Source organism: Populus trichocarpa, chromosome 4, assembly GCF_000002775.5.
Source record: "Populus trichocarpa isolate Nisqually-1 chromosome 4, P.trichocarpa_v4.1, whole genome shotgun sequence".
NCBI lineage: Eukaryota > Viridiplantae > Streptophyta > Magnoliopsida > Malpighiales > Salicaceae > Populus > Populus trichocarpa.
Genome location: NC_037288.2, coordinates 11,621,471 through 11,636,169, shown reverse-complemented (window position 1 = coordinate 11,636,169; position 14,699 = coordinate 11,621,471). Strand labels below are relative to the sequence as shown.

At 32.1% G+C, this 14,699-nt stretch overlaps 1 protein-coding gene across 1 annotated transcript; it reads right to left on the bottom strand.

Moving 5' to 3' along the window:
* Positions 1-1,399: 1,399 nt before the first annotated feature.
* LOC7463037 (E3 ubiquitin-protein ligase RING1) lies at positions 1,400-11,069 on the bottom strand. The gene is made up of 3 exons (XM_024600119.2): positions 10,668-11,069; positions 1,718-1,867; positions 1,400-1,609 (listed from the first exon to the last, which is right to left on the bottom strand). The coding sequence occupies exons 1-3, from the start codon at positions 11,067-11,069 to the stop codon at positions 1,400-1,402; spliced, it is 762 nt and encodes a 253-aa protein (XP_024455887.2).
* Positions 11,070-14,699: the final 3,630 nt, after the last annotated feature.

Sequence of the window (14,699 nt, the reverse complement as noted above, 5' to 3'; positions counted from 1 at the left end):
AATCAATTTCCCAGCTGTCATGATGAAAGTTAAACAACTTGGAACTACTTTTCTCTCTCCTTTTAATACTACCATTTTTCCACCTATACCTTGAATTGTCACCATTTTGGTGAAACAATCCACTTTTGCTCTATATTTACTCAATTAATCTATACCCAAAATCACATCAAAGTCGTATAACTTCAAAGGTATTAAATCTACCTTCAATTCTAACCTTTCGATATATAGTTTTAACCCTATAAACATTATCAATATATATGTATTCCCCTAGAGGTGTACTAGTCATTATACCCACATTTAATTCGCTTGGCAATACATGCAATTTATCTACAATTCGATATGTTATAAAAGAATGATTAGCTCTAGGATCAATTGAAGCATAAACTTGCATTGATTCTAACTGTAATGTACATGCCACTATATCAGGTGCAACTCCCACATCCTCCTGGGACATGTGGTATACTCTACCACAAGTCCTCTCCTCTTGGAATTTTGGTTGACCTTGATTAGCACTCACCCCAGACTAGGTAGGTCTTGCAGGTCGATTAATAGTAACCGACTGCTGCTGACTCTGTGCAGCTTCTTACGAGGACAATCTCTCTTCTTATAGCTTGCATCCTCACAGTAAAAACATTCTCTCCCTAAATATTGGTAGTCCTTCCAACGGTGCCCCTTACTTATACAAATAAAACACCTATCTAGTGTCGCCAAACAATATCTGGGGTGTCTCAAGTTACATCTCCCACACAATGGATACACATGTCCCCTCTGCTCAAAAGACCCACTTTATAGCATTGGCTCCCTGTTGAGCCAAACCTCCTGAGGATCCCCTATTAGTAATCTGTCTGGAACCCCTAGATTCTCCACCTACAATAAAACTCCCCCTCCTCTGAAATTGTCTTGAAGACTGCCTGCTCTTCCCCCTCTTTAAAAGAGGAGACCTGCTAGTAGATTATACAAAATCTCTCCTCTTGACCCCAGTCATATGGCCTTGTTCACTCACCAATTTTAGTATGTCCTGAATTATCTTTTTCATCCCCTGAGCTGCTTGTTCTAATTCATGGATGGACTGAAATGGCATCGCTATCAACACCATCTCCAACTCCTATCGAAGCCCATCTTGAAACCTCTCTACCTGATGGTGCTCTATAGGGAGATAAGCATAAACAAAGATAGACAAATTCTGAAACCTCCTCTCATACTTAAGGACAATTATATCTCTTTGTCGTAAGTCTAGGAACTCCTGATCATTTTTTTTCCTATGCTGCCATGAGTAGTATCTCTCATCAAACTCCTCCCTAAAGTCTCTCCATATAAGTGCTTCTCTAGATCTCCTCTCTCTCATAGTTTCCCACTAGGAATGGGCACTCTCAACTAACATCTGGGCCGCACAATCAACTCAAGACTCCTTTGGCATTGGCATCTGAGTCATCACCTTTTCCACCTTTCTTAACCAATGCCTCGCTACCTCAACATCCTCCTCTCCTAAGAAGGTCACACAACCTATCTCTCTCATCCCTTTAACCCAATGCACTAAAAGGACTACCCTTTCTGGTTTAGGAGTTGAGCTTGACGCTTCAACCATTTTTGTTGCAACAGCTTTTTCTATCTGTTCCAGAAAAACAGGATTAGAGTATGGATTAGTCGCAACTGTTGGCGCCCTAGGCGAAAGTCCATCCAGTCGTCTTTATCTCTTAGACACTCCATGTAATGATACCTCTGCTTGTTGGGAACCAGAATCTTTCTGACAGCTTGCAGATTCACCCCTCTCGGAGTGAGCTGATGCCACTGGTACATAAGTGGCATTATCTGTCATCAACAGATCCCAATCTGGATCACTCCTAAACTGTATGTTATCATCTCCTCCCTGCACGAGGGGTAAGTTAGTATGTGTCCCTTGTTTTGTCCGGACCATCCTGAAATACACTTTAAAATTTCATCGGTATTCCAATCCCTGGAACAGTACCCAGTGGCTCTGATAACAAATGTAACAGTTCCAAATTTCTAGGACAACACACAATAGGTAACTAGAAATTTCAAGAATGTTTTTTTAAATCCATTAAAATTTCGGCGGAGTCTCCCCTATACTAGGAGGTCCTAAATTATCGACAATACTAGATTTACACTTCCTATGTTATTTCAGAATCCGATCCAATCATCTTGGATCTTAACCAGACTAATCATCATCAACACAACACATCTTATTCAATATTATTACAAAATTCAAATTCATAAAAAAAATGCATAATTCAATTGCTACATATTATCATTACATAAATTATATCATGCCTAATAATATCATATAATGAAATTCAAATGAAGGATCCAATTTCAATTATAAACATGCATGGTTAAAATAGGTACTTAGAATTACATCATTAGATTAAAGTCATACATTTGAATTTACAGGTCAATACTACATTTTAAGTATAGGAGATAAGTGTCTTGAATTACAACATAATTACATAACAAAAGATAGCTAAACTAAGATCACTCCTGACATAACCCCGATGGACCTGAAAATAACAAATAACATTTACATATAAATATAAAAAGGTAATAACAACAACAATAACAACGATAAGTAATAATTTTCATGGCATTTCTTTTAACACATAAAATTTAGACATAGACTTTTTTTTTACAATAAGTATTTTCCATTTAATATCCTAATTAATTACTAAGAATAGTTTCATCTTGAAAATCACAACACGACTAAAATGATTTTGAACGTCATCTTTTTATATATCAATCCTCATTTTTAAATGGTTTAAATAGATATATTGCTAATGTGGTTGAATTGCAATATTATTTAGAAATTAAAGATATGGTGCATATGGCTATAAAGGTGGAAAAATAATTGAAAAGAAAAGGAAGTGCAAGGCTAGACTATTATTTAGGATCCTCTCAGGGTTGGAAGTCAAATTTTAGAAGAGAATGTAATTCACAAAAAAAGATAATAAAAATACCTAAAGTTGTTGAACCCTCATATGTTAAGAAGCAGGTTACGATAATAGAGGAAAAAAGAAGATATGATATTTAGTAGAAGCATAAGCGAGTGATTAAGTGTTTTAGGTGTCAAGAACTTGAGTATTGTGCATTAGAGTGTCCAAATAAAAGGATTACAATTTTGAGAGATGATGCAGTTAATGATGAATTTGAATGTGACAACATGTCAGCACTTAAAGATGCTAGTGATATTGAATATATTGTTAATGGTGAATCCTTTATTATAAAAAGATCCTTGAACTTTAGGTTAGTGAAAAAGATGTTGATTAATAAAGGGAGAATATCTTTCATAATAGATGTCAAGTAAAAAATAAGGTATGTAGTATGATTATTAATAAAGGTAGTTGTACTAATGTTACTAGCACAACTTTGGTTAGAAAGTTGAACTTGACTACTACTAAGCATGTTACACCATATAAGCTTTAATGGTTGAATGAATATGGAGAAGTTAAGGTGACTAAACAAGTTTTAATCTTATTTTTGGTAAGAATGTATAAGGATGAGGTTTTAAGTTATTTCTTTGTATGCTACACACCTATTATTGGGGAGACTTTGTCAATTTGATAGGAAAACCAAGCATGGTGGTTTTAAAAATAAGCATACACTGGAAAAGTATGGGAAAACATACACCCTTACATCATTATCATTTAAACAAGTGTACATAGATCAATTAAATCTAAAAAAAGCAAAAAAAAAACTGAACAAACCTCATTACAAAATAATGGTGAGGATATGAGGTTAAGTAAAAATAAAGTGAGTCATGAGTGTGAAACACCTAAGGATAAAGTTTTGGCCATTAAAGATAAATTTGAAGTATTTAGCCAAAAACAAAAGAGGAAAGTTGAGTGTGGAGAGAAGAAAGAAAGAGTGAGAAAAGAAAAGTGTGTAGAAAAAATTAAGGAAACACCTTAATTTTTATACAAAACAAAGTGATCTTACACATGTTTATTTTTCTGATATGCCTATGATTTTACTCTTGTATGAGGAGACATACTTTAACACTAACAAACTTGATTCCTATGTTCCTAATATTTGTATTTCTTTGTTACAAAAATTTGGAGATGTATTTACCAATGAAATTCCAAGTGGAGTGCCACTTGTGAGAGGAATATAACATTAGATTGACCTAGTACTAAGTTCGACTATTCCTAATAGACCAGCCTTTAAAAGTAATCTTGAGGGGAAAAAAAGCTTCAAAGGCAAGTGAAGGAGTTAATTTCAAAGGGTTACATTCGAGAAGGCATGAATCTATGTGTTGTTCCCGTACTTTTTGTACCTAAGAAAGATGGTACTTGGAGAATGTGTGTTGATTGTAGATTAATTAATAAAATAACGATAAAGTATAGACATCTTATCCTAGATTAAATGATAAGCTTGATGAATTCCATGAATCTTGTTTATTTTCCAAAACTAATCATCAAATTAGAATGAACGAATGTGACGAATAGAAATTGTTGTTAAAATAAAATATGGTTTGTATGAGTGGTTACTCATGCCTTTTGAACTTACTAATATGCCTAGTACTTTTATGAGATGGATGAATCATATATTGCATGCATTCATTGGTAGGTTCGTAGTTGCTTATTTTGATGATATATTGATTTACAATAAAGGATTGGATAAGCATATGAACCATTTAAGACAGGTACTTGATGTGCTTAGAAAGGAAAGTTTGTATATTAATATAATGAAGTGTGACTTTTACTTTGAAAAGATTATTTTTCTTCGATATATTGTTAGTACAAAAGGTATTGAGATGGATGAGACTAAGGTTAAAGTTATAAAATAGTGGCCTACATCTAAGACGGTAAGTGAGGTAAGAAATTTTCATGGATTGACTAGTTTATATAGAAGATTTGTAAAAGATTTTAGTACAATAGCTACTCCATTAATTGAAATTATAAAAAAGACAACGAGTTTTAAATGGGGAATTGATAGTGAAAACCACGTCAAACCCAAGGAAAATTTCCTTTAGGGGCTTAATTGGTGAAAATTAAGTTTGGGGGTTTAATTTGGACTTAATTAAAAAGATTGGAATTTTAGGTTACCAAATTTAATTTTTACAAAGTCAATTGGTTCAAATCAAGTGTAAAATCGAAAAAAAAGAAAGAGTTTTGGGGTTAATTAAGGGCTAAATTGAAGAAATTCACAACTAATAACCATTTTGTAAAAGGCGTCAAACTATGAGAACTACATTGATTGAAATTAAGGGTGAAATTGAAGAAAATTAAACATTTAATAGTCAATTGAGAGTCAAATTGCATAAATCCAAGACTAAGGACTAATGTGAAAAAGGAATTGAAATTCAGGACTAACATTGAAATTCGGCAGGGATAAAATTGCATAAAATTAGAAGTTTAGGGTCAATTAGGGGTGCAATTGAAATAAATTAAAAGATGAAAGACCAAAATAAACTTTGGCCAAAACCCTAATTTAAAACCCTAAAAGTCTAAAACATCATCGTTTTGAACAGTAAAACAAAAGGACCAGACAACGCGTCGTCTCGTAACTAATCATCTTCTTCTTCATTTAAGTAAGAAAAAGTTGTTTCGATGGCTTTCTTTCTAAGGTATTTAATGCTTCATCTCTCCAACAAATTTGACAAAACTTGCATGCAAACGATAGTCTGACGTCTTACAACACCTTAGTATGGTCCTTTCTGTCCGATTGACACCATAACGGTCGTGGTGTCACCCCAAAGTGGCTAACCCAACCAGCCTTCAACTGACAAATTTAACAGTTTATAATAGCCACTTTGAGCCAACGGTTAGGATTCATTGGAGCTGAATCAAGGGCCAAGATTTGGCACCATTAAAGACAAAATATCCATATTCCACCTCCTATAAATAGGGGGTGGAATTCATGGCCAGAAAGAGGAGAAATAAGAAACCAAAGTTGAGAAAAAATCATTTCTGCTCACTTTTTCTTCCCCCCCACTTTCTCCATCGCGTCTCAGTCATCGTTGCCGCCACCAACCACTTGTCGGTCTTCCCTACAACACTAAAAATGTCGCCGGCCTTTCTTCTCCCCCAACTAGGCAAGCCACCCACTTCTCTTTATCCCCCAAAACCTTCCCCCCAGCCACTATATGTAGAAGGCAAACTAATTAATATGGTTGATGGGTTGGGCCCAGTAACCATATGGACTGTAGGCTAGACCCGTTTCGACCTAGCCCATATGGCTAAGACAGGTCCAGCCCACCCTAAAAAAAAAAGAGAAGAATGGTCTGTTAGGCCGTCTATCAGCCTATCCCGACTAGGTCTGGCTGGACCTATTTTGTCCCAACCCGATGGCTAAGTCTGGTCCAGCCCAATTTATATTTAATAATATAATATTAGCAAAAAAAACAAAAAAAAATCCAAAAAATTTCCAAGGGTCATTTCAAAATATTTTTTATTTTCTCCCATGTTTTTCAAATAATTATGCATAATATCGGGTTGTATATTTGCACTGTAGGATATAGATTCGATATTAAAATATATGGTTTTCTCCAGAACTTTCCTTAAAAAAAATTTAAATTAATTTCCTCTTTTAAAAAAATCAAAAACAAAAAATATTTTGTTTTCATGTATACAGTCAAATCTTAAAAGTTTTCCAAGCATATTTTCATAATAAAACAAAAAAATTGAAATTTTTCTTATTTGTTTTTTTTTAATCAATATCATAGCTAGTTTATGATTATCCGTTAAGGTTTAACCAAAATATAAAAAATCATTCACCAATTATTTTGTTCACTTTATATTTAAAGTGTTAGAGTTTAACTGTAGACTTTAATATTTGAGGGTGTAAAACTACACAATAGAGTATACCCTCAGGTATTAAAGATACAAAATGCAAAATAAATGCGATGCTAAAATTTAGACCTTAGAATGGTTATGATTTAACCTGATAAGGTAAATACTTCCTCACAAAAGGAGATCTACCTTGAACCTTAGATGAGACTAACAAATAGAAACTTGACCTAGAAAAACAATCAAAGAACAATGCAACTTACCTTAGGTAGGGTACACTGGAGTTGATGCGCCTTTCTCTTACACATCCAGTCCCTTATCCGAACTCTCGTAGACCATAGGTTTCCTAGTAACCTTAATACTAGATGGCGACTCTTGAATCTTATAATCATAATTTTATGATTATACTCAAAATCCCTTCCTTTTTCCAACACACCTCTTAGGAGGCATTAACGCGTTGTTTGACGTCGCCCCGCGACAATTAAGATGAGAAAAATCCTCTTTCTCCCTTTTAAAATTAGGAATATATAGCTTACCTTATAAAAAATCTAAAGTTACTTACCTGGTAAGGTGGTGGTTCTATTGCATAGCATATCTTATCACGGATAGCTTACCCATGCCATCTATAGCTCACCCTAAAATGTGGCAATTCTAGTTGAAGTGTAGATGAACTTTTAGCTTATACAACTCAATGTAGCAACCCAAAAAAATGAGAGATGGGTAATAAGGGAGAAAAGATGGTGGGTTAGGGCAAGACCGAGCCTTTTAAGGCTTTATTAGGCCTCAGCCCAACTGAGCTTTGATTGGCTTGGTTGGGTCTCAGCCCAACCAATCTTTATGGGGCCCAACCAATCTTTGTGGGCTTAGTCAAGCTTCGACCCATCTGAGTTGAAAAAAAAAACGAAGCTTTTTTGTATTTATATTATCATTTTCCCTCCATGTAAATTTTAACAACTACATTGTTAAAAAATTACTTTACAAAAAATTCAAATGTAAAGGGGGGTTTTGCATCCTAATGTGAGAAGTGTGAACTTATAATTAGGATGTGAATACTGGTGACATGCTTATTACAAGGAATGATTGATATTATGGCACTAAGACCCGATAGTTATAGGAGTAAAAGTTTGTGGTTATGTCAAGATTCTTGGTACACCATTTTCATATGGTTGTGTTGGTGAATCTTAATCCACCATGATAACAATAGTTATGTCAAGAATATTGATTCACCATTCCACTATTCCATATGATTATGTTTGAACCATTCCACCATAATAATGGTTATTGCTAGTTGTCCATCATCGTTAGAAGATTTGAAAAATAAAAATGATGCTCTTAAAAAACAAGTTGAAGACTTGACTTCAACTTTAGCCAAGTTTACTCAAGGTAGAGATAACTTGGATGTTTTGTTAGGAGGAAAAAACAAAAGCATAAATAAAAGTGGTTTAGGTTCTAATTGTGTAGAAAAACAAAAATCAAATGAGCATGTTAATCAATCTACTATGTATAGTTGTTTTTCTATATGTGATTTTTGCAATAAAAAAGACCATTTCTTGCATAAATGTAGATTAAAGAAAAATGGAATTCTTAAAAATTATTGTGGGTACTGAAAGGTAAAATGCCAAACAAACAAGGACCCAATGTTAAAAAGATACCTAAAAAGGCTTCTCGCTGGAATTCCATAAATGGAGGAACAAGGAAAGTGTTCCAGCAAATAAGGAACACAAGTCATGGACAAGTAAGGCCTCAATTCAAATATCTAAAATTGAGAGACAACTTACAAAAAAGGAAGCAATGGCAAAGGCAAGAAAGGCCTTACTTCCAAAAACAACAAGTTGGAAAAAACTTGAATATGAAGAATGATAGTAGAAGAAATGTTAAACCCGCATTCATCAACAAACATGTGAAGAGGATATTGCCACAACAACATCAAAGGCCTCAACCCTAAAGGTATCAAATAGGAGGAAACTGGTAGTGGAGACACATTGAAAGGATAAATCTTGTATTCTGGACATACTCTATGGGATCAGATAAGCCATCATGGTGGTCCAAGTTCATCTTGGCAACTTTTGTCGTGATACATTTGCTTCTTCCACATAGGTATGATTTTCATAGCTTGTTTCATATTGAAAAGACTTTTATCAGGTAGTGCATAAGACATTTCCATAAGAAGTAGTTGTGTATGCCATTAATCAAGGCTTCTATAACCATTAGTTCTAGCAAGTTTTCCACCTTTAACATCTCTTCATTAAATCTTTTCAAGTAGGCTCTTGTGATTTCTCCCTCAAGCTGAGTGATGAAGAAGAGTTCAGTTGAACTTTTTTTTACAAGAATACTCGTGCTGAAATGAGTGATCAATATATTACACAAGTTTTAAAAACTAGATATGGAACCAGGCTTTAAATTGTGATACCAAGCTCGTGTAAATATTTAAAAAGTGATAGGGAGTATTTTACACGTGGAATTGGTATCTTAAATCACTAATTCCAAGCTGTTTCTTACATTTTAGAGATGTTTCATAGGGTTAGACAAGTCATCATAATAGTTTAAGTTCATCTTGGAAACTATGAAGTCTCTAAAAAGATGAGTATTCAAAAAACTGTCATAGTGATGAATCTATTATCTGACTTGAGTCTTTTCTCTTTTTTCAATATGTAGCCTTTTAGGTTGTGGGGTGTTGGAATGATATTTTGTAGGAGAACGAGGTCGATGGTGAAGGTTATGGCCTTGAGCCTTGCCTTTTGATTGATGAAGATCATATCTCAAGGATCCTTCATGAGAAGGCTCTTCGTGGTAACGTGATCTACTTATTACAGGATAAATAATATGTTGTCTATTATCTTTTACACCTTAATTTAAGTTGTCATTTATGAGAATTAGGGTTGTCATTGCATATGAGGTGAAATTGGTACAACAGAAAGAGGTGCAGGTGGTTGTATAATAGTCTGTATACTCTGTGGATAAGCAAAGAGAGCCCTGAGTTGTTGCTAAGTAGCTAGCACAGCCTTAGTGACTTCTCTCATCTATTAGGCGAGTTGTTAAAGGTCCATTAGAGTTGATAAGGATGGTAGGAGGTCAGTAACTCGTCCTCCTGGTGTTTTAATGCTATCCAACATGAAAGCTTTATGAGTAGGTTATAAATGAGTGATAAAGAAAAATACAAGGTTTATATTCAATTTTCTATGGATGGCGCCACTGATAAGACTTGAAAAAACTTCACTGAATCTGGGTTTTCTTAGCGGAAAACAATAGGCTAGATGGTGAGTGTTGCTTGCAAAAGAACCCTATGATACTAAAGTTAATTTAGGGTTTTTTAGGTGGATTTTTATGTAAAAGGAGTAGACATAGAGAAATAGACAATTTTCTTTTAAGTTGAGATGAGAAAAAATCATTTTTCTCTCTCACAAACTTAGGAATATATAGCTTACTTTATAAAAAAAAATCTTAAGCAACTTACATGGTAAGATGGCAATTATATTGTATAGCTTATCCTATCACATATCACAGGATAGCTTGTCCATGTCACCTATAACTCACCCTAAAAGATGGAAATGCTAGTTCAATGGTAGATGAAGTTGTAGCTTGCAGAGCTGGACATGGTAGCTTAAAAAAATAAAAGATGAATGATAAAAATAAAATGAGAGAGCCTCAATTAGGCTTCAACACAATCGAACTAAAAAAAATTCTGTAATCAAAATGTAACAAGAACATTATACAAAAATTCATAAATAAATAAAAAAGCATACATTATGTTTACACTTTTCATTAATTAATTGAGGACAACATAAAATAAGAAATGAAAAAAAAACCTTATCAATTCCTATTAATTTTTAGTAAAAGCAAGCATGGCCTTACAATGTTCCAGACAAGTCTTTAACAAAACCCATAATCAAAAAATCTAAACTAAGATTCAGATCCACTAGCCCCGACCTCTGCTCCTTCCACAGGCATCATCGTAAACCGACAAACAGGGCAAGACCCATGAATCCTCAACCACTGTTCAATACAACCCGAATGAAACCCATGTTTACAAGGCATCTCTCTAAGTTCAGAACCGATTCCAATCTCATTTAAACAAATTGCACAATCATTCCCACCTTCTTGTACTGTTATTCTTGGCATGGCATCAATTGCGTCCCTCGATGCTGGCAACCGCCTCGCAGTAGTATTGCTATTACCATCTTGGTTTGTGCTTCGAATGGCTGCTCTTACTGCAAAAACATCATTGATGGCATGTTGGAATATTTGTCTTATGTTTCCAGGCAAAATATGGGGTTGTTGATGCGAATTTGAATCTGAATCTTGCATCATGTTTGTGTCACCACTAGACATCGTTTCCATAGATTAATGTCAGAAACTATTTGTGTTGATTTGTTAAGATCAAGAAAAGATTTCAATCTTAACCATCTGTGAAGAAAAAGAAAGAACAGGTTGGCGTATTGGTGTTTTTATAGGAGGTGATGATGATTGGAGGCGGCAATATGCCGGTTACGGAAGAGCATGGCAGAGCATTAGCTAATACAGAATTGCTAGGGTTCCCTCTTGCTTGTAGTATAGACTGCTAGAATTTCTAGGGCTTAAATCTTAATTTTGCAATTGGTCCCTCTACTCAATTGTTTGTTAGTTTGATCCCTAAATTTTGTTTTATCCAATTCTTGTACTTTACATTTTATAAGTATTTGGTCTTTCTATCAAATATTAATAAGATGATGATATATTAAACAAAATATTTTTAAAAAAAAATATTAAGACGATGATATATTGACTCGACCTGAGCCAACTATGGTTAACCCTTGATCCAAGATATGAGACTATGTTAATCCTATGAAACCTCAATCAAAACAAAATAGGGAGCCTAATTTAATCAATTTAAATATTGAAGGTTGAAAATTAAAAAAAAATAACCCAAAAAAGATTTATTTAAGCAAACTAAAAAATAATGAAGTGAGCATGATATACTAATATTTAAGCAATTGATTTAATTTAATTCAAAACAAAAAAAAATTAAAATTAAAAAAGACCGACAAATGTTATTTTAAGATTGGTGAAAAAACCTTTAGAAAGCAAATAAAAATAATAATAATGAAACTCAATCTCCAATTAAATTTAATGTTGAAGGATGAAATTGAAAAAATATAAGATTATAAGAAAAAAAATAAACTTTAACGAATCTCCTAAACTTGGGTTAATCTTTAAAATTTATAACTCATTAAATCGTAGACTCGAACTCAATCAAGAAGCCTAATTCAATATTGAAGGTTGAAAACGAAAAAAAAAATCAATTTAAAAGTTTTGCCAAAGTAAGCAAATAGCAATAAAAAATAGAGGATGAAATTGTAAAAAAAAAATCAAGTTTAAAATGATCTCAAATAAAATAAATAGCAATTAAAAGAATGGAGAAAAAATCTCACAAACTTAAAAATTAAAGGAAAATGAAAATGAAAATAAATTTTAATTCTATAAGATAATTCAAATAAAAAATATCAATTGAAAGGACAGAGACCAAATCCAAAAGAAAAATAAATTGAAGGGTTGTGAAATTTTGAAAGGTCAAGCATGAGAATCAATAAGGAGAAAAAAAAAAGAAATATAAAAAAAGCAAACTAACACCAAACGGGAGGAAATTACACCACTCGTGCCACCTAAGAGGTGGGCCCCGTAATGATGAATTGAAAAACACCAAAAAATGTTGTTTTTAACCATCTTAAGCCGTCGTAAGCTCTGCTTAAACATGATGCAGCGATTTACTCACTAGAATGTTCAATGTATGCGCCACTAGCTTTTATTTTTTTATATTTATTAAAATATTAAAGTGTTTTAGTATCACATGATAATAACACAAAAAAAAACCAAAAATAAAGTAATAATAAGCCCTTTGAAAAAAAGGTAATAAAATTTTGATTTTAAAGACAATACAATCATTTTACTGTGTTGTGAAAAGTAAAATATCAAAAATTCCCTAAGGTCCAAGTTAAATATTTTTTAAGGGCAAGTAATTATAATGTGCAAAAATATAAAAAGATCGAGTTATCCCCAATTAATTCTAAAATGATCAATAAATCTCGTGCAAAGATCTAATTATCCTTAATAGACAATTTAGTTATTTTAGAAGGGAAAAATAATAATTTTATTATTTCAATTTTTAGTGAATCAAGACATTTCTAAATTACTTTTCCCACAAGCTTGAGGTTTTTGTTAATTCTATTTTTATTCTAGATAGTGTACATGCAAAATTATGGATACATATCTCGTGAAAAAAATATTATTTTATATAATATTGCATGGAAAAAATATTTTTTAAAAAATAATTAAACATATTACAACTAAAAATCATGATGAAAAACCAAAATTATTACATATTTGGTATGTAAACGTTTTAATCTTTTCAATTGAAGTGTTCTAATTTTTTTTATTTTAGTTTGTAAATTTTCAAACCATTCCAATTAAGTGTTTTTGTTAGATTTTATCAAATATATGTTTATGTGGTTGTTGAACATTTTACTTTAATTTTAATCAAATGGATGTACTTTATTTTGTTTTTTATTTGAGAGTATTTGATTTTATAGAAATTGATTCTACTTGCTTTCAAAAATTTATCAATTAAGTGTTTGTGATTTTAACCCATTTTGACCCCTAATTTTTTCATGTGTTTTCAAGGATATAGATTTTCAAAAATATTTTCTCAATGAAATTCAACCATTTTCCATCTTTTTCATAATTTTCAGTACTTTTGTTATGTGTAATAAAATAGGAAAATAATAAAAAGGAAAAAAAAAACAAAAAATTTAGGGGTGGAATGAGAGGTAAAAAAAAAAAGAGGGACCAAGATGAATGGGGGCTAAATAATATAAGGAGAAATTTGATTGCATAAGAAAACATAAATAAAGATTATTTTTATTAAAATATAGATCCAAATAAAATGAAAAGAGGTTGGTCAAATTGAGAATTTTAATGAAAATATATCAATGTAGTCAAGAAAAAAAAAAGATCTTGCATATGTAAGAATGGAACCAAATTCAAGATTTGTCATTAAAAAGGAAAAGTAAAAATTTGTCAATTAATTGTTAGATTTTTATTTTTTAAAGATTTCATATTATAAAAAATGTCTTCAGATATAGAGAAAAGATGATACAACCAACTTTATATATATATATATATATATATATATATATATATATATATATATACCCTTTTATATATAACATTTTACTTTATTTCTAATTAAATGGATGTACTTTTAATGTAATTATTGTGGAATGTGGTACTGGCTTAAAAACATGTTAAGACAAGAAGAACACTAAATAATGGAACCTAAGCTTTGACCAAGTAAGGGAATAAGAGAAATAAATCTTGTATAATCTACTAAATGTGTGTAAATGCATGTTATGGGGCAAAACAAACATTATTGAATGAGTTTAAAGTCATCTTGTTAATGGTGAACATAATAAATGATGTTTCGGATGTAATAAATGCAAATAGGTATGGATTGTTGTGTTATTAGTATAATGATTTCAAGAAAATGTATTAAAGGAATTAGGAACCTTAATCTTCGGTTGTGAAGAAAATAATAAAGGGAAATTTCTTTTAACTAAGATGCATTGTATGTTCATGGATGAAAATGCTTTTACGAAGTAAATTATGACTTAAGTGTAGTTGAATATAATTTTCAATTGAGAAATGGGAAGACATTTGGGTACATGAGATATAAGTAAATGTAATAGATAGTTGAGAAATATTATGAAGACTTGAAATTTTATAAACTTGCTAAATTATTTTTGAAAGGATGCCAAATAAAACAAGACCTAAGTTTTGGCTAAAATAAAGGAAAGTGGGAAAAGAACCTTTTATGATGTATTAATTTGTGTACATGTATGTAATTGGGGATATTATGAAATTGTGATAGAATGAGGTAATTGAGATGGAATATGATAGAAATAACTCAAGATAATAAACAAATGAGGA